Source organism: Ctenopharyngodon idella, chromosome 18 (assembly GCF_019924925.1).
Source record: "Ctenopharyngodon idella isolate HZGC_01 chromosome 18, HZGC01, whole genome shotgun sequence".
NCBI classification, from domain to species: domain Eukaryota; kingdom Metazoa; phylum Chordata; class Actinopteri; order Cypriniformes; family Xenocyprididae; genus Ctenopharyngodon; species Ctenopharyngodon idella.
Window position 1 is genome coordinate 34,260,839 of NC_067237.1, and position 20,971 is coordinate 34,281,809.

The 20,971-nt window shown below is 40.4% G+C and overlaps 1 protein-coding gene across 1 annotated transcript; it reads left to right on the top strand.

Moving 5' to 3' along the window:
• The first annotated feature begins 228 nt into the window (after positions 1–228).
• On the top strand, positions 229–20,746 carry LOC127499607 (extracellular calcium-sensing receptor-like). The gene is made up of 7 exons (XM_051869997.1): positions 229–241; positions 17,301–17,451; positions 17,570–17,861; positions 18,089–18,877; positions 18,977–19,186; positions 19,411–19,534; positions 19,663–20,746. Exons 1-7 carry the CDS (start codon positions 229–231, stop codon positions 20,574–20,576), a joined length of 2,493 nt encoding a protein of 830 aa, XP_051725957.1. The 3' UTR covers positions 20,577–20,746.
• The last annotated feature ends 225 nt before the right edge of the window (positions 20,747–20,971 follow it).

A 20,971-nucleotide genomic window follows, 5' to 3' on the forward strand; every position in this document is an offset into this window, starting at 1 on the left:
AAGAACATCTAAGTGTACTCAACTGTGCTATTTTGAGATACCATGATTAACACTCTGGAGTCAGCGATATCGCCGGTGATACCACCTCGGTTTTTTTCTTACCAGTGTGAAAGAGACTAAAAATACTCTGTCAATTTTGGACATATCAATTAAGAGTTATATACCATTCTAATCTGTGAAATGTCTTCTTTTATTTCTGTGCACTCGAGGATCCACTAGATCGAGCCGATGATTGTGAAAGGTAAGTTGTTTTTTATTCTTAAGTTCTTTATTTGTCGACTTGCAGCTTCGTTTACTACACACAACTTACATTAGTAAATTGCCATAGTGGCTACTCCTAAACTGTATTGCTATACTAAGATGAGTGAAATCGACTGAAATACGTAATAAATACTGAAATAAAATATATTAGCAATGTATTAACATTTAGGCTCTCTCTATATAAAATACCATAGAGGTAATATGAATGTTTAGACGCTTTGCATCACAGAAATACATTTTTTTTTAAAGTATATTAAAATAGAAAAACATTATTTTAAATTGTAATAATATTTCACAGTATTGCTGTTTTTTTCTGTATTTTGATCAAATAAATGCAGGCTTCATGATCATGAGACTTCTTTCAAAAACATTATAAATAGTAATTTGTCCAATCTTTTGACTGGTAATTTTAAATTTATGCCTAAACAACATTTTCTTCAAATGATGTGAAAAATACATGCATGCATATCACAAAAATCATGATTTCTCATTTATATTGTTAACTATGTTCTGAATAAACTACCAACATTTTTTACATTTTTTTTAGTTTCCTCTCACGTAGCCTACCAGACTGAAAGGGCTCATTATATGGGTCATTATGCGGGTCTTTGTCTTCTCAGGTGTGAATCACATCATTATTCATGAAGATTCACGCCTCCCGCATAGTCTTTCTTGACAAAAAGTGTCTTACAAAATTTAAATCATGTTTTATATGAACGAGTAGGCAGGATAATTAATCAGAAGTCTACAACCTATTATGGTAGCCTAGTTCGTGCTGAATACAGTATAAGGACCACCTTTGCCATTAATATGTTTATAAGCAACTGAAAAAAGCACAAATGTCAGGGCATGTCAAAACTTCTCCAGGGCCCCAAAAATCCTCAGACTCCAGAGGGTTAAATCTAACAATCGCTTAGCTCAAATCACATCAAACCGTGCAAATTATTATTATTGTTATACTTTGTAAATTGTTAATGTAAGAAAAGGCTAAATAATATGCCTCACATGCAATGTAGCTTACTAGCTGGGACTCGTTCTTTATGTATAAAGATGTGACGCAATGACTCAAAGACAAACTGCAACATGCTCGAATTTCCCGCGAAAATGCACCAGATAAAAATAAGCTACCCACTCTGCTTCATCAAAGCGTTGCAAAAATATAAGACAATGAATTTTTGAGGTGTTGCCTCTTTTTGTCCAACTCAAGTCAAAAAGTCATATCCAAACTGAGGATCCATGCTAAATTACATTAAATTCTGCATCAATTAAAAAGCCTCGGCATATCTTCAATACCCATTAGATCAAAAGTTGGAATTTAGTGTATTTTCTGTTGTAGACATGCTTACAACATACCCCAATTCATGAGTTTGTGTGGCCATATAATCTTAGCGTACATGGTAAACAGTTTTGCTGTCCGCTATATAGAGACGATCGGGACATACAGACAATTGCTGACATATACAATACTACAGGAGAAAGAGAAGAGAGAAAAAAAGAAACAAAGCCAGCAGCATTATGATGTTATAACGTTCAGTTTTAGTTTCGTTTTCAGTCTGTTCCTGTTTACCTGAGTTTCTAATTACTTTTCATTGTCCCTAATTCAACACATCTGTTCTGTTTCTCTTTTACATTCTCTGTGTATATAAGCCCTGAGTTTCCCTAGTTATTTGTCTGTTATCGTCTATGTTGTATGTGGTTGAGTTCTAGTTTATCTCCTGTGAGTTCTCTGTGTGGATTACATTCAGTCACCCATGACAGATAATACCATACCTCAAAATATCAAGAAAAAAATCAAGATATGGAATCCAGACATGATGAAAAGATTCAGTTGACAAATGAGTGACACATGTTAGAAATTCAAAAGGAATAATTTCTCTAATTATCCGGTGCCACCCTTGGGTGTTTGTCACTGATCCAGGTTAACAATATATTGTAAACATCTAGCAAAATTGTTTGGCAAATGTTTGACTAGATGACCTAGAATCAAAGACAAGGAATACTACTGTATCTGTAATCCAACTCTAATCTAACTCTTCTACTTGACCTCCAGTTTGCCTTCCGAACTACTACTGATGATTACATAGGTGAAATACAATGAAGGTGGAGTAGGGGAGGAGGTGGGATGCCAAAAGAAATGGGAGCTTTAGTAGAAGTTCTACCAGGAAGACTCTAATGCACGTCATTACTCATTATCTAACCAATCATTACACGTCACTTGAGTATATAAGTTCTGTTCCCACCCACTATTATGTTCGCAGATTTCGACGCAGGGGTACAGCTTCCCGGCGCGGGATATAGCTCATTTAAAATTCAGCCTGCCTTTAAATTACTGATATGTTTCAATCTAAAACTTAAAAAGCTCCAGTGAACCACTGCGTAAGCAATGTTTTTCTCACGATGCATGTATAGGCCTATTATTGTGATTATCTAAATAATCACACAGAAAATGTTAGCGGTAGTTTGGTTTACTTCAATGTGAAAATGTTAATTTTAGATGGAATACATTAAATGCTACAGTGTCATTTAAGTTCATGTCAGCCTATCATTTCGAATGTTCATTAAGCTGTCGCGGCAATGAGAGAGAAAATTTCTGTTCCAAATTTCAGAAGCATGCAGGTCCTCTCTTTGCGGATTTCTATTGTTTTCAGATTTGTTTCAGCAATATCATCAAAGGGCCTCTATATCATACTGATGACATTCTAACATTTCATCATATTGAGCTACTTAACATTATTCATCTTGTGTACTTTCGCTCACCTATCTCTATGTGCAATAGTGCCGTCTCTGTCAAGTTCGTCGCAAAGCTCTTGCATCTCGGAAACGCCACGCTGATATTGATCCTCAATCCAATTGTCCTTTTATTCCAAAGTTTGCTTGCCATGGTCCATAATGTTTGAATGAAACTACAACAGCGTGCCGCTAGATGTCATGCAGATGTCAAGTTTCCATGGTTACTATGCAGTACAAGAGGAAATCCTGGATGATGCATATATTACGTCATTGACAGGCGACAAGGGACGGGTTTGTGAATTTCTCTGAATTTACAAATTTAGGATAATTTAAGTACACAATTTAAGGAAAAATATAACACTGAGCAAGTAGTTTTTGTATATTTTATTCTTACATATTGTGTCTTTAAAGCTGCAAAAGTGTTTTTTCTCTTTGTATTTTGCGTTCGTTAACATTCATGACACAGAAAGCAGCAAGCCTGCTGTCATTTTAAGATCGAATGCGCCGATCCCCTATATTGATACACATCGGTTTTCTTTGTTCACGATACTTAAGTCATATGCACTGTGTGTACAAGGACATTTTGACATAATTCTGTGTGTACGTGTCTGTCCAAGCACAAATAGATGCGAAAGTGAATGCAATTCGGTGTTCACGTGTGTCGCGCGCCTCTGTGTGTGCGCACAGAAAAACAGTGCGCACAGAAAAACAGTGCGCACAACTGACAGGACCTAAACACGTGCAACTTTGGCAATTCCTGCAATGTGACTATTGTGGATGTGCACATAGCAATATCTGTGTTAAAGTGATACATTATGCATCCTACTGCACATCGCATATCAGAGTTACTCTGTGCTCGATACTCTGCCTGCCTGGTCATAAGCATTTTGCTTGTGCTCATCATGTCCCCATCTCCTGTGCAGGGCACTTTCGAGTAAGCTTTATCTTCATTAATGTATTGAGCAACGATGCTAACGGTTTTATCCTTTTGCAAAGGTTTGCTAGCTTTTACAGGGTTAAATAGCTAGCTAAAGTTACCTAGTAAAGCATTATCAAGTAAAGCGTTTTCCCTTCTGCAATGGCATTGTATGACGAAGTTTCTCAGTCTTTATCTGTGTCTATGTATTTTGAGTATTTTTTGTACTTATCTGTCATGCTATCTGTTTAATTTCTTTTGGGGGTTCTCTTGGCAGGTTCTGACGGTTAGATGGAGTCCTGTCGGCTTAGTTCTATCAAGCCATTAGCAGGAGTCACGCCCAAGCATATCCAAGCATATCAAATTTCAGTACTTGTGCTCTTAATGAGTCTTTCCCTTAGAAACTATATACCTTCTATTATTTACCTAAAATATCTGGCTTCCAATCACAATGGTCTAGAATTCTCCTAACAGCAGATGGAAAGGACTGCTGTGTTCCAACTTATTTCTACATAGGACATTCTTCTTGGACTGGTAATGCTACGAACGCAGCTGAACATGGGGTGTCAGCCTCCTCTATCAAGAAGCTGTGTACATGTTCATCCCCACCATTCAAGTTCCAAGCAAGATCAGACTAAAAAAAAAACCTCAAATGCCCATCATTACTCATCAAGTAATAATCAAGGTATGTTTCTCTTTGCGAGCTACTGGTGGTGTCATCGTTTTGTAGTACGTTCCTAATTCAAACTACTGGTGGTGGTGTTTCTCATATGATTCAATATCACTCGCTCTAATTTCTTTATATACTCCACTCAGGTTAAGCGAACCACTAACTCTATGGACCAAAGGTACACACATGTGGTCTTCTAGCACCTCAGACTAATGTGACTAATCCTGATCATCAGTAACAAATAACAATTAACATCTAAGATTATCTATGATAATCTATGTTTCAACAAGCATTAGGCATGTTTACAGCATATCATAAACTCCGTATACTTAAATCTCCTGCGGTAAGTATACTATTGATACAAACTCCTGGTAATGGTGGCAGTTCCCATACCTATTATTTTACAGCTATATGGCTTGCTTTTCATTCGGCCTATTGAGGCCAACTCATTCATCCACTCTGTCTTCTCCTCACTATGGCCTATCGTGGCCATCATACATGACCTACGTGGCATGTTCGCTCGCAAGATTAGAATGGCATATTCCTCTCGAACTTTTAATAACTTTAATATTAATAGTCAAATCAACAAATGGCAGCCAATCAGACTTAAGCAGGTCATAACCCTCATTGTAGCTGCTGATGATGGTGACATTTGGCAGAAATTATGGAATTGGACAGGCAAGAATAAAAATGTATTTTTCCTCTAAATCCCCCAAAGGGCCCTGAATCAAATAATTATATTGAATCTGCAGTATAAAACTTTTTTTTTTTTGGGGGTTAAAAAATAACAAAAACCAGTTATTGAGCAAGTACATAAGACATCAATGTTTGAAGTAGGTCCCCCCAGCTGTCTGGGCATGGATTCAGACTGGCGCGGTATGCAAGATTTTAAAGCTGCTGAGTGCGCCCTCACCTCTTTGAACTTCCCAACAACCACCTCGACGGAAGTGCCAAAAAGTTCAGAGGGCGAGACTGGGGCATCGAGGAGAAAACCTTCGATATCCGCCAAGTTCACCCACAGGTGTCTCTCCGTTGCCACCATTGCCGCCATCGATCTACCGATCGTGGCAGTGGTCTGCTTAGTGGCACGGAGAGCCAGATCTGTGGTGCAGCGCAACTCAGCTACCGCCTCAGGTCAAAGACCCTGACCCTGGTCTAAATCCTTCAGCAGATCAGCCTGGTATGCTTGAAGCACTGCCATGGTGCACCAGCCTGACCCGCCGCCACGTATGCTCTGCCGTTCAGACGCGAGGTGGTTTTAAGTGGTCTGGTAAGCAGAGCCGGAGCTTTAAGGGTTGACGCCCCCCCCCGCTGACAAGATCACAAACGTCTCATCAATGGGAGACATCGCCACATATCCATGCTCACGAAACCCTTCAACATTGGCATAATTTGCATGCCCATGTCGATGGATGCGGGCTGAATAAGGGTTCCTTTTCATAGGAACATCGATGCTGCGTTGAATCGTATTGGGATCACTTCTGCGTGATTACGTCTTGAAGCACTCGTGAAATCGAACCAATAGTGTGACGGGACGTCAGAGCGGGTGACGTCACGGACCAGGAAACTATAAAGCACTCCTGAGAACAAAGAACGCCAGCTTCTGTGTCTTCAGCAGCGCTCTGTGTTTTCGTGTGTCTTATTTGGTGTTGACTGTCCGCTACATATACAGCAAACAAATATCTCTTCGTCCGAGGACAAGAGTATAGGGTTGCGTCCTATTCTAGATTTATGCATGTTAAATCGTTCAGTGCAAAAGCTCAAGTTCAAGATGCTTACACTCAAACAGATCACCACACAGATCAGGTCCGAGGACTGGTTTGTGACAATAGATCTGAAAGACGCTTACATTCATGTGTCAATCCATCCTTCGCATTGGAAGTTCCTCAGGTTTGCTTTCGGGGGTGAAGCTTACCAATACAAGGTTCTTCCGTTCGGCCTGTCTCTTTCACCCCGCACCTTCACGAAGTGCGTGGATGCAGCTCTGGCTCCTCTGAGACTCCAGGGCATCCGCGTGCTAAATTATATCAACGATTGGTTGATTCTAGCTCAATCAGAGCAACAAGCAGTTCAACATCGAGATGTAGTTCTGTCACAAATGAGTAGGTTAGGGCTGAGGCTCAACGCCAAGAAGAGCGTACTTCTTCCAGCACAAACTACCAATTATCTAGGGGTAGTCTGGGATTCCACCAAGATGCAGGCACGTCTGTCTCCTGCTCGGGTGAACGCCATTCTCTCAGCCGTGAAAGGGATGAAATTAGGCCAGTCACTGACTGTAAAACAGTTTCAGAGACTGTTGGGCCTGATGGCAGCTGCGTCCAACGTGATACCTTTTGGCCTGCCGCACATGAGACCCTTACAGTGGTGGCTCAGGACCAAGGGGTTTTCTCCGAGGGGAAATCCTTTCCACATGATCAAGGTCACGCGGCGATGCCTTTGTGCCTTAGTCATGTGGAAGAAGCCTTGGTTCCTGTCCCAGGGACCTGTGCTGGGAGCTCCTTTTCGTAGCATAATGCTAACGACGGATGCGTCTCTCACAGGCTGGGGGGCGATCATGAGTGGTCGCTCGGCTCAGGGTCTTTGGGAGGACCATCATCGTTCCTGGCACATAAATCAGCTGGAAATGATGGCAGTATTTCGAGCACTCAAATACTTCCTCCCAGACCTGTGGGGCCACCATGTGTTAGTTCACACAGACAGGATGTCGGTGGTTTCCTACATCAACCATCAGGGGGGTCTGAGGTCTCGCCAGCTGTGCAAGTTAGCCCATCAGATCTTCCTGTGGTCCCAGGGGAAGCTTCTCTCTCTGAGAGCAGCTTATATCCCAGGGCATCAAAATGTGGGGGCAGACATCCTGTCGAGACAGGGGCCGAGGCCCGGGGAGTGGAGACTCCACCCCGAGGTGGTGGAGCTCATTTGGAAGAATTTCGGTCGTGCAGAAGTCGATCTATTTGCCTCGAAAGAGACCTCTCATTGCCCGTTGTGGTATTCCCTGACCCATCCAGCCCCGCTGGGGTTGGATGCCACGGTACAGACGTGGCCGAGGCTGCGTCTGTACGCATTTCCCCCGATTGCTCTGCTCCCAGGAGTTCTGGAGAGGGTTCGCCGGGACGGGGTCCATCTCATATTAATAGCCCCGTTCTGGCCGACCCGAATATGGTTCTCGGATCTAGTGTCCCTATTAGAAGGCTCCCCCATGGAGATTCCAATCATGCAGGACCTCCTGTCTCAAGCAGGGCGGCATGATAATTCACCCCCGCCCGGAGTTGTGGAAACTGTGGGCTTGGCCTCTGAGGGGGCAGAGCTCATAGAATCCGGTCTCTCAACTGAGGTTGTGGAGACCATACTCCACTCCAGAGCTCCGTCCACGAGAAAACTTATATAAACTTATATACGCATATAAGTGGAAGCTGTTTGCTACTTGGTGTAGCCGATCTCAGGTGGACCCGTTCCACTCATCCATCAGTCATGTACTGCAATTTCTTCAAGAAAAATTCTCGGATGGCCTATCTCCTTCTACATTGAATGTCTATATTGCAGCTATTTCCGCCTATCATGCGCCTTTGGGGGATATATCTGTGGGAAAGAACCCCCTAGTTATACGTTTTCTCCGTGGCACCCAGAGGCTGAGGCCTGCTGTGTGTGCAAGAACTCCGTCCTGGGACTTGGCCATTGTTTTGGAAAGGGTTGGCTGCGGCTCCCTTTGAACCTTTAGAGGAAGTATCTGAAAAGTTCCTCACTTTGAAAAATATATTTCTGTTGACTATATCATCTCTCAAAAGAATTAGAGATCTACAAGCACTTTCTGTTGCTCCTTCATTTTTGGAATTTGCGCCTGGAATGGTCAAGGCTTTCCTGCATCATAGACCTGGGTATATACCCAAGGTCCCCACCAATGTCCCGGGGCCCATTGTTCTGCAGGCCTTTTGTCCTTCACCCTTTTCAAATGCGGATCAGGAGAAACTAAATCTGCTGTGCCCGGTGAGGGCTACGTCCACAGAGCTGCCCTGTGGCGCAAGACTGATCAATTATTTGTCTGTTACGGGCCCCCTAAGAAAGGGGGCCCAGCGTCTAAGCAGAGAATGAGCAAGTGGTTGGTCGAGGCCATCTCTCTTGCCTATGAGTCTTCTAGACAGCCTTCACCTTTGGCTGTCCGGGCACACTCCACCAGGGGTATGGCTGCTTCAAAAGCAGGGGGCCCAGCGTCTAAGCAGAGAATGAGCAAGTGGTTGGTCGAGGCCATCTCTCTTGCCTATGAGTCTTCTAGACAGCCTTCACCTTTGGCTGTCCGGGCACACTCCACCAGGGGTATGGCTGCTTCAAAAGCTTTGCTCTCGGGAGTTCCCATTAATGAGATCTGTGATGCGGCTGGGTGGTCATCTCAGCATACCTTTATTAGGTTTTACAACCTTGACTTGGGCTCCACTCCGGGGTCCGCGGTGCTCTCGTCCCAAAGTTAACGGACAGGTACTTGGTCCTATGGCCTAGTTGGGATAGGGTTCCCAATGCGATTCAACGCAGCGTCGATGTTCCCATGAAAGGGAACGTCTCGGGTTACGTTTGTAACCCTGGTTCCCTGAATAGGGAACGAGACGCTGCGTTGCTTAGCCATACTCCCTGCGCACCTGTGAGCGTCTGCTTCATCCACATCAGAAGCTGCCGTTCTTTGTTCTCAGGAGTGCTTTATAGTTTCCTGGTCCGTGACGTCACCTGCTCTGACGTCCCGTCACACTATTGGTTCGATTTCACGAGTGCTTCAAGATGTAATCACGCAGAAGTGATCCCAATGCGATTCAACGCAGCGTCTCGTTCCCTATTCAGGGAACCAGGGTTACAAACGTAACCCGAGACGTTCTTCCATGCTTTAACGATCTCAGAATGGAGATTGGGAAGGAATGAAATGCTCACGGGGGCTGCACGACGGTGGCCAGAAACATAACGTTCGTCCAACCTACCACGAACAGTCTCTTCCTGAACGCGCTCCCACGACAGCTTTAATCTATCTGAAACGCGCCCTATCACGTCGAGCAGCTCCTCATACGCGGGGCAGGATGGCCGAGATGGCTCAGATCTAACACTTTCACTGCCAGACTCAGCCATCGACTGCTCTTCATTTTGGCTAGGAGCCAAAAGAGCACTATCTCGTGAACCAGAGGATACAAGAGAAATAGAATCCTCATCGAGCAGATCACTGTCGCGAGCCACCGAATCGCGAGAGACAGTGACATCCTTATTAAAGCGTCTGGCGAGCTCCACCTGTGAACCCCACGACTTAAGCTGCCTCTCTGCCTCAGCACGAGAGGGGCCCGAGCCGCCAGGCACAGATGTCTGTCCTTCTTCCCTCAAGAAGATGGACAGATGAGAGCGGAGCGTCCTCATGGGAAGACGCTCACAATGCATGCAAACTGATCCCTCGAGAACAGAGTGTGCATGCTCTTCACCCAGACAATGAACGCACAAGTCGCGTATATCCTCCGGTGTCAAATATCTAGGACATGGATCAGCACAACGCTTGAAACGTTTCTCAGCCATGATAAATTGTCTTACCTTGAACAGATCGCTACAGACAAACAGTCCCTGAAGACGAAAAGAGAATGACATGTTCTCCAGGCGGCCCTTTCATACTTCCTGGTTACACCTGTATTATGTCATAGGCTGTTGCCGGTCAATAGGATTGTTGTGATTGGACAGATACTGGTCACGCGAGGGCGTTTCCCCATTTGCGTTCTAGGACGCAGTGCGAGTTCCCTTTCGAAAGGGAGCAAAACAATGTTAGACAAGAGAGCTTATACAGTGTGGAGAAGTAAACTTGCAATAGATTAGGAAATAAAACCAGTGTGGAGGGTGCTGTATAAACCACCACTGACAAAACGTGTTGGTGATTTACAGTGGAGAATTTTACATGGTGTTGTGGCAGTGAATGCTTTTATATCTGTTATTAATCCTAATGTTAATGATAAGTGTATTTTTTGTGGCCACAGAGAGACTGTATTTCATTGCTTTTTGGAATGTAGAAGATTAATGCCATTGTTTGAATTATTAAGTAAGGCTTTTTTAAAATGTGGAGAGGTATATACACAAAGAATTTTTATTTTGGGTGCTGGCTATAGACAGAATCAAAAGGAAAAATGGCAGTAATTATGTTTTTGGTAGGTTGAGCAAAACATCCATACTACACGGAGAAATACAGTTGAGAATAAGCATGTTTAGGAGCTTTTGCCTATTTTTAAAGCGTTTGTAAAGTTAATAAAATTAGATTTTAGGTGTTATAGAGCAACGAATGATGTTGAAATTTTTGTACAGCAGTGGTGTTTTAATAATGCCATTTGTTAAAAATCAAAAATCTCTCTCCCTCTCTCTCTCTGAGGATTGTGGGTAGCGGTGAGAGCGTTTGGCCTAGAACGTGTTTGTCTTTGGCGTTTCTCTCTCTTTTTTCACTTCTTATTATTAGGAACTGTGTTTAAAGTAAAGTATTTTGTGAGTTTACCCTAATCTCCCACAAAAATGGCACTGGAATACAGAGGGATTAAACATCCTTGGAATCATCCTTGGAACTCCACAATTTATGAGAAAGAGAAGTTTCCACTCAGATTATGATAAATGAACGGAAAGAGGAGGAGTACGATTTAGAACAATTTCGTAGCTTCTTGAAAGTAACAAAAAGAAAGAGAAATGTGATTGTTGATGATTTTTTTCTCAGATCGAGCTAAGTTCATTGAATCTGCAAAAGTGATGGAAAATGTGGGAGGAGATGGCCTCACTGAAACTGAAGTTTATCATCTTAAGAAATTGGTGCAAAAGGCACGAGTACAAATAACACAGAACGAATTGGAAAGATCACAATAATTTATGGAAATGTTTTGTTGTGAGGTTTGTCTTGATAGTCATAACTTTTTTTCTTTATGACTGAGTTTAAGATTTCCTCTCTAAATTTAAATTGAGCATGAGATGAGTTGATGAAATTAAAAAAAAATATTGATATTTCATTTGTACAAGAAACTCACTCATGTATTGATAATAAAGTTGATTGGCAGAGGGTATGGGATGGCACTGTCATAATGAGTCATAAAAGTTCAATTAGTGCTGGAGTAGCCATTCTTTTTTCGAGGTCTTTTATACCTCGGTCATATGAAGTAAAAAAAGTCATAGCAGGAAGGCTTATTAAAGTCATTGTAAAGTATGAAATAAAAACAATGATTTTGATTAATGTATATGCTCCTGTTAATGCAAAAGAAAGAATGCTTTTTTTGGAAAAAAATTGTCTGATACACTGGCAGGATGTGAGTCCTGATTTTCTTTTTTTAGCTGGAGATTTTAATTGTACAATCAGTAACTTGGATCAAAATCATGTTGATCCACACATGGCTTTAAGAATTAAGCTTGCAAGTGTTGTGGAAACTTTTGATTTAGTAGATGTATGGCGTAATAAGCATGGAGTTTTTAGACAATATTCTTGGGCACATTATCAAGAAAATTCTAGCCATAGCAAAAATTGATAGAATATATTGTTATAAACATAATTTACAGATATTTTAATCCTGTGCTATAACTCCAGTAATTTTTTTAGATCACAGTTTGGCTTGCAGAGTTGTTTTTATTAATTCTATCAAAGTAAAGAGTGCTTATTGGCATTTCAGTGCTTCATTGTTAAATGACCCTCGTTTTAAGAAAGGTTTTATGTTGTTTTTGGGGGAACAATGGAAGACAAATTTACAGCAATTTAAATCAATTCAACAATGGTGGGATGTGGGATGTTTTAACAGATCTATTGAGAATCAAAGGGCAGGGAGCATTTGTGAGATCTCGGTTTCAGAATTTAAACAAAATGGATGCACCAACCAGTTTTTTTTTTTTTTTTTTTTTGGTCTTGAGCACAAAAAAGAAATGGCCAAAGTAGATTAATTCATTCCTTATGGGAATTCGTAAGAGAGCTGTTGATTTTTATTCAAATCTTTATGCGTCTTGTGATCATGAAGATTTGAATATTGCACAGAAGTTTTTTGAAGGTCTTTTAAAAAGTACCGGCTGAAATAAATGCTAAACTTGAGTGACCATTGTTATTGCCTGAACTGTACTCAGCAGTGATGAGTATGGCCAATGGTAAAGCTCCAGGAATCTATGGAGTAACAATAGAGTTTTATAAAACTTTTTGGAGCATAATGGGGTCAAATCTGTTAGCAGTCTTTAATGAGAGCTTTGCCAAAGAGCAACTCCCATTGAGTTCTGACATTGCTAGCAAAAAAAAAGGGATTTGAGAAATAAGAAACATAGCTAACTGGAGACCTGTTGCTGTTACGGGTGTGCAGTGCTGGAGAGACGAGACTTCAACGGATGTCCACAATGCAGGGGTTTTAATGAAGAACACAGGAGATAGCACGCTTACACACACATTAACCAATAACATAACATTAACACACGGTAAGCTAACAATAAGAACGGACCAGGAGTGAAGGGAGTGAGTCCATTATAAAGGGAGTGCTGATGATCAGGAGCAGGTGCAGGTAATCCGTGATGATGGGGAGAAGACGAGGGAAGTGAGTGCAGGTGTGGAGACAAGACGATCTTGGGAAATTGAGTCCGGGAAACACGGGAACTGTGACAGTTGCTCTGTTATGTGCTGATTACAAGTCTCTCTCTAAAGCTTTGGAAAATAGGTTAAAGAAGGCAATGGAGTATGTGATACATAATGATCAGTCCTCCCGGTAGAACCATCTTAATATATCTTTTATAAGGGATTTACTTCATACTTCTAATTTGTTTGGTTTTAAATTTAGCTTGTTTTTGATGGATCAAGTGAAGGCTTTTGAACGTGTGGAGCACAAATATTTATGGAGCACATTGGAGGCTTTTAATTTTTCTTCAGGTTTTCTGATTATGATTAAAACATTCTTTATGGAGGTACTGAGAGTGTTTTAAAAGTCAATGGTGGCTTAAGAGTATCTTTTAAGGTGAAAAGGGGAATAAGACAAGGTTGCTCTTTATCGGGCATGTTGTATACATTAGCTATTGAACCTTTACTGAACAGATTTCGTAATGAGTTAATGGGGCTTAGAATTGATGATCAGTTTGCACCTGTGTATACATGAGCTTATGCAGATGATGTTGTGGTTATTATTAAAAATCAAGATGATGTAAACAAAATAACTTAAATAGTACATGACTTTGGTGATATTTCATCTGCTAAAGTCAACTGGAAGAAGAGTTCTGGTCTGTTAGTAGGAGATTGGAGGGAAGAAAAGCCCCAATTACCAGGTGGTCTAAGTTGGAGTAGTGGAGGTTTAAAATATTTAGGTGTTTATGTAGGAAATGATTTTATGGAAAATAAAAATTGGGAGGGCTTTTAGAAATGGTAGAAGGAAGATTTAAAAAAATGGAGATGGCTTCGTTCACGTATGTCTTACAGAGGTAGAATATTAATTGTCAATAATTTGATAGCATCTGCACTGTGGCATAAATGAGCAGTTTTAGAATGCACTGGATACCACAGAGTGTTTTATATCTATCAAAAGAGTTTGGGGGTCAAGGTTTGATTCATTTGGCCAGTAGAAAAGCTGCTTTTAGAATACAATTTGTGCAAAAGTTTTTTTATGGCAACTTAGAAACTTCATGGCGAGTATTAACTGGGCGCATTCTAAAGCAGGTTGGAAATCTAGGATTGGAACAAATTGTTTTTTCTTTTGAACAGCAATATTTTAAATGTGAGAGGAATTTTTCCTTTTTATTATAATGTTTTAAAGCTTGGGACATTCTAGAATGCAGAAAACTTTTCACACAAATATCCTCTTTATATTGGCTATTAGAAGAACCAATTGTTTATTGGTCAAGAATGGACTTTAAGAGAAATTAAGCCCCAGGCATGGGTGATGTTTTCATCAAAGCTAAAGTTGTTACAGTAAAACATTTGGCATTATTAGCAGGCCCAGAATTGGACAATGTGGACGCTGTGGCGAGAGGACTTGGTGTTCATTCGGTTCGGAAAGTTGGACAAATCCTACAAAGTTTTCGAGATTCATTAACAGAAGAAGAAAAATTGTGGCAAAAAAATTGGACAAAAGGGTGTGAAATACCTGATCGTGCTGACTAGTATAAACCAGCTCAAACCAGCTTCCATGCTTCAAAACATACCTACTGTAACCAGCATATGCTGATTTTTTCACAATTGTGAACTGTGTTTACAATGAATTTCATGTAAACTGCAGTTATTTATTTTTGTGGTTCATAGTCAATTGTCAACATTTGTCTCTTACCATACTGCACTGTTAAACTGTGTAACTTCATAATTTATTTTACTCATACATACATACATACATGCATACATGCCATTAATACAGCAGTGCACTAATCCAAAGTATTCCTTTCAAAGTTTAAATAAAACCTAACAAGCCTAATGTATTTACCTTAAATTTAAAGATATAGCCTAATATTGACTATGTCTGAAATCAAACCTAATACCTGTGATATTTATGAGGTTTACTATGACTGATTGAAATAAAACTCTTACAAACCGCAATTCAAATGCATTCGGTTCTGTTCTTACCTCTTCTGTCTAGGACCCTTTCGAGTGAATGGGCAAATATTGTAGAAGGCATGTGGAAGGCATGTTTCATTCTGTTGCCGGACAAGCAGAAACTTGTTGGCCTGTGTGGTTTACCGCGTTAAGTCTACCGCGATTAAATAGCGAACGGATTTCTTCATCGTTAGAAGCGTATTGAGTCATGTTGCCAGTATTTTGGCCCATACACGCATTCACCAGCGTATTAATTAATTCGTTATTACTTAAAATTGTTGCTATTAGATCTCGCGCAGACTCGATCATAGTTCAACATCTGAACAATCACAAATGAAAAACACAAGCTGGCGCTTTGATGACGCCAGTTTTCATTTAATATAAGTTTCATTCCATATATTCAGACTTTCGTTTAGTATATTCAAGTTTTATTCCATATATTCAGACTTTCATTCCATATATTCAGATTTTCATTCAATATATTCAACTTTCATTCAATATATTCAGACTTTCATTCCATATATTCAGACTTTCATTCAATATATTCAAGTTTCATTTAATATATTCAGACTTTCATTCAATATATTCAAGTTTCATTCAATATATTCAGACTTTCATTCCATATATTCAGACTTTCATTCAGTATATTCAGACTTTCATTCCATATATTCAGACTTTCATTCAATATATTCAAGTTTCATTCCATATATTCAGACTTTCGTTCCATATATTCGAGTTTCATTCAATATATACAACCAATCATATTATAAATACTATAATTTCCTGAACGGCATGCCATATATTATAAATACTATAATTTCCTGAAAGGCATGCCATAAACACACACACACACACACACACACACACATATATATAGCACAATAGTTTCAGTTTTACTTGCCTTAAAACATGGAAGGGCTGTAATCTAAAGCATTACCGAAAATGCACTAGTCAGAGAAAAAACCTTGCAGGAACCTAATTTTTTGTTATATCATCCTCAAACTTGAAACATAACTACTTAAGACTTGTGACTTGTGGCCAGTTTCTAGCTTTCACTGGCATCTATATTATTATCATTAAATTTTAGTAATAATAATAATGATAATAAAAAGATGTTATGCAAAAAACATTTTCCTTCCATAAAACTTCAACTTGTCTAATGTAGATTATATTGATGATTGCTTGTGATCTTCCCTGTGGCTGTCCACAGGAGATGATGTAGGTGGTCTGGTGGAATAGGGGGTGGAGGCTGAAATGAAGGGGAAATGGTATGAAAAAATAAAGAGGAGACCTGAGTTCTACACAAGGTGTCAATTAACTTGTCTACACGCATCTACATGGTGTCAGAAGTTAGCCTATATTGACGATGGCACAAGGACTTCATCATATTGACCCCCTCGTCTTTGACGAGAATATTGCGGACAATTGAAAGTCTGAAAAAGGAAACAAAGAAATAAAAAAAGCAGGTACCAAAAAACTAATAAAGGAAAGCGTTTGTGCCGTGCAATATTCTATATGTTCGAACTGTTGTGGCCAGCATTCATCTGACTGCAGCAGCTCTGCAGCCTTCAACAAGCGCTGCAACCAAAACACACACCTACAGCAGACCAGGACAAGGTCCATCTCAGTCATACAGAGCACCCCATACCATACGCAGAGGAGGACAGACACATAGAATAAGTGAACTTGATACACAGATTTCATATGAACCAGCACACCTGTTTTACTGTGAAAGTGTAGAGGTGCCAGCTGATAGAGGAGAGATATTTACTGTCCTATCCACTTCCAACAAACCAGCTCAGTGCAATGTACTGTCCAGAGGCATCCTCCAGCACATCGACCCAGGCGCTCATGTCGACCACAGCCATGTAGTCAACCTTGTGGCCTATGGCGTTCAGATCATAAGGACTTTAGGTGTCACTAATGTAAACTTCACATGCAGGACACTACAGTTCCATGTTGTTGACAATGATGTAAAACCTCTATTGGGCCTCAGAGACAGCGTCAATCTAGGCTTTGTGCATCTTGGCCCAAATGTGCACGCTTTCCAACAGGGGGCACCTGAGCTTACAGAATTTAAGATACGATAAAAGGCAGCACTACTCTTGTTCTGCCTCAGAGGTTCCTGCCCTGCATACATATTGGCATGGCAAAAAGGACTTTGTCACTGCTGCTACTGCTGCGGGTGTTGCATGGGTTCTGTGTACCAACTTCAGCACAAGTCTGCAGATTGCTTGGTCAGCCTGCCCTTCCTCTTCTTTCTGCAGAAAGAGACATCAACATTGGGGCGATTTTCTCCCTTCACAAAAATGCTATTTTGCAAAACCATCATTTCACTTCCAAACCAGAGCAAACAACATGTGGCAGGTCTGTATAATAATGACCTTGAAATGAGAATTCTGAAAAAAATGATTGAACTTAGAGATGTCTTAGAGATGATTCATTGCAGACTGTAACATACTCGACTGTTGCTTTATTTTCACAGCTTGAACTTGCGTGAATTTAAATTTCTTCAGACACTGATTTTTGCCATTGAGGAGATTAATAACAGCACACAGCTGTTGCCTGGTGTTTCTTTGGGCTATAAGATATATGATTCCTGTGGCTCAATAGCTCAGGCTATCTTCTCAGGCATGGCATTGATGAACGGTTATGAAGAGACTTTGAGTGATACGTCTTGTTCTAGACCACCAGCTGTTCATGCCATTATTGGAGAGTCAAACTCCTCTCCCACCGTTGGCTTGGCATCTGTAGTTGGTCCATTCAACTTACCTGTTGTAAGAACTCTTATCTGCTCCTTGATATCATGTTAAATCAGTGTATGAGATGAACATCAGTGTTCTACTGGAACATGCACCGTAAATATATGCTTCAAGTCATATTTACCCAATGAAAAAAAAAAGCTCTAAATATAGAAAACATTGTGAAAACATGTATCTGGTTTATATATATATATATTTATGTGTGCCTGTGTGTGTGTGTCTGTGTGTGCCTGTGTGTGTAGATCAGTCATTTTGCCACATGTGCATGCCTGAGTAACAGAAAAAGGTATCGATCGTTCTTCAGAACAATTCCCAGTGATTATTACCAAAGTAGAGCACTGGCTCAGCTTGTCAAGCACTTTGGTTGGACTTGGGTTGGGACAGTCAGGAGTCGCAGTGATTATGGTAATAATGGCATCGCAGCTTTTGAGGAGGCTGCAAAAAGAGAAGGTATTTGTATTGAATATACAGAGGCCGTATTTAAAACTGACCCAGAAGAGCAGTTCCTGAAGACACTGGAAGTGATAAAGAAGGGCACAGCCAGAGTGGTGCTGGCTTTTATGGCATTCGGAGATTTTGTCATCCTCCTTAGAGTAATTGCACAACACAACATCACAGGCATACAGTGGGTTGGCAGTGAATCCTGGATCACTTCTCGAAATCTTGCAGAAACAAAGGAATACAGTTTCCTTTCTGGAGCTGTGGGTTTTGCTATAGCAAATGCCAAGATTATGGGCCTGCGCGAGTTCCTACTCAATGTGCATCCTGATCAAGAACCAAAAAATAAACTTTTAATCGAATTCTGGGAAACAGTTTTTCAGTGCTCTTTCAGGAGCAGTGGTAGTAGTGACTGCACTGGCTCAGAGAGACTGGCAGAGCTGCAAAATGAATATACTGATGTATCAGAGCAACGAATAGAGCATAACGTTTACACTGCAGTGTATGCTGTTGCACATACACTACGTAATGTGTTAAAAGACTTTGGATCCTCCACCAGCAGCAGCAAAGGGGAACGGCCCACACCACAAAAGGTATGTAGGAGCACAGAAGTAAGGGATATATATATATATATATATATATATATATATATATATATATATTTTAATACTGTTTCTGTGGTTTCCACTTAGGTGTTGGAATATATGAAAGATGTGAGCTTCATTGTTAAAACAGGTGAGAAAATTTTCTTTGATGCAAGTGGTGATCCAGTGGCGAGATATGACCTTGTGAACTGGCAGCCTGCTGAGGATGGAAGTCTGCAGTTCAAGCATGTGGGTGTCTATGACAGCTCATTGCCTTTGGAGAAACGTCTTCAAGTCAATCAGGAACACGTGCTATGGGCAGGAAATAGTGGACAGGTACATAACAAATTATTGAAAGCGTGTCAAATAACTTTGTTCTCCAATTGTTGTACTTTTCATAATACAGTCATTTAGATGAGAATGCCTAAAAATATATGAAAGCACAGTAAAAGCTGGAAAAATTTATTCCACAATGTCAAGCAAATAATTTTAACAATTCAAATCATCATTTGGATCTTATATGAAAACTTTTTTTCTCATAGTTGCCTGTGTCCGTGTGCAGTGAGAGCTGCCCTCCAGGCACTAGGAAGGCTGTGCAAAAAGGAAGACCTCTCTGCTGTTATGACTGTATTCCATGTGCAGAGGGAGAAATCAGTAATAGCACAGGTAAAAGAGTACATGCTGAATAACACTCATGAAAATGTGATAAAGTGAAGTGTAATACTGTCCATTGGTCAAGTGACTTCATGATGCAATTTCCTTTCAAATAATCTTTTCTTGACATTCCTTCACAGATTCTAGTGACTGCTTTCCTTGTGATTTGGAGTACTGGTCGAATGAAAGCAAAGACAGATGTGTATTAAAAGTGGTTGAATTCCTTTCCTATACAGAAATCATGGGGATGGTGCTTTGTATTTTGTCCTTCCTTGGGGTGTTATTAACAGCAATTGTATTTTTTCTGTTTTATCTTCATAAAGAAACACCTATTGTTAGAGCCAATAATTCAGAGCTGAGCTTCCTGCTGCTCTTCTCTTTGACTCTGTGTTTCCTCTGTTCTATTACTTTTATTGGTCGACCCACTGAATGGTCCTGTATGTTGCGTCACACAGCATTTGGGATCACTTTTGTCCTCTGTATCTCCTGTGTTCTGGGCAAAACAATAGTTGTGTTAATGGCCTTCAGGGCTACACTTCCAGGAAGAAATGTCATGAAATGGTTTGGACCTGCACAACAACGACTTAGTGTTGTTTGCTTAACGTTAATACAGGTGGTTATATGTGTGCTTTGGTTAACATTATCCCCTCCTTTTCCAAATATGAACTCGAGCTATTACAGAGAAAAGATCATTCTTGAATGTAACTTGGGTTCAGCTCTAGGTTTCTGGGCTGTTCTGGGTTATACCGGCCTGCTATCAATCTTGTGTTTTGTTTTAGCTTTTCTGGCTCGGAAGCTCCCTGATAACTTCAATGAAGCCAAGTTCATCACATTCAGTGTGCTCATATTCTGTGCTGTCTGGCTTACATTTATCCCAGCTTATGTCAGTTCTCCTGGGAAATTTACTGTAGCTGTTCAGATATTTGCTATTTTAGCATCAAGTTTCGGTTTACTATTATGTATATTTGCCCCAAAATGTTACATAATTTTGCTAAAACCTGAAAAAAATACAAAGAAACAAATAATGGGGAAATCTTCATCTAAACAACTTTAAACCCGTAGATAATCATGTTATTTAGAAAAATAGATGATGCAATAAGTACATTTCTGCGAGAAAATTCAGCACAAGCAATCAAAGAGATACCCAAACAGGAGGCTTACCATGTCTTATAGTAATGATAACTACACAACAGCAGCACAACTTTCAGGGCTGTCTGACCATTTAGTTCTGCTCTCCACAGGCTGTAGCAGGCTCTGCAGTGTAGGCCGGGTCAGCACTAGACACAGTGGACTCTCAGTGACCATCTTCATGACAGCCATGTTCTGGACCTGCATTATATACTTCCTAATAAAAAATGACATTGACTTTTTGCAATTAACAAGAAATGGAAATTTAATTTAATGACCCTTTCCCTTCAAGTTTTAGATATAAATGTCGTAAAATATTTC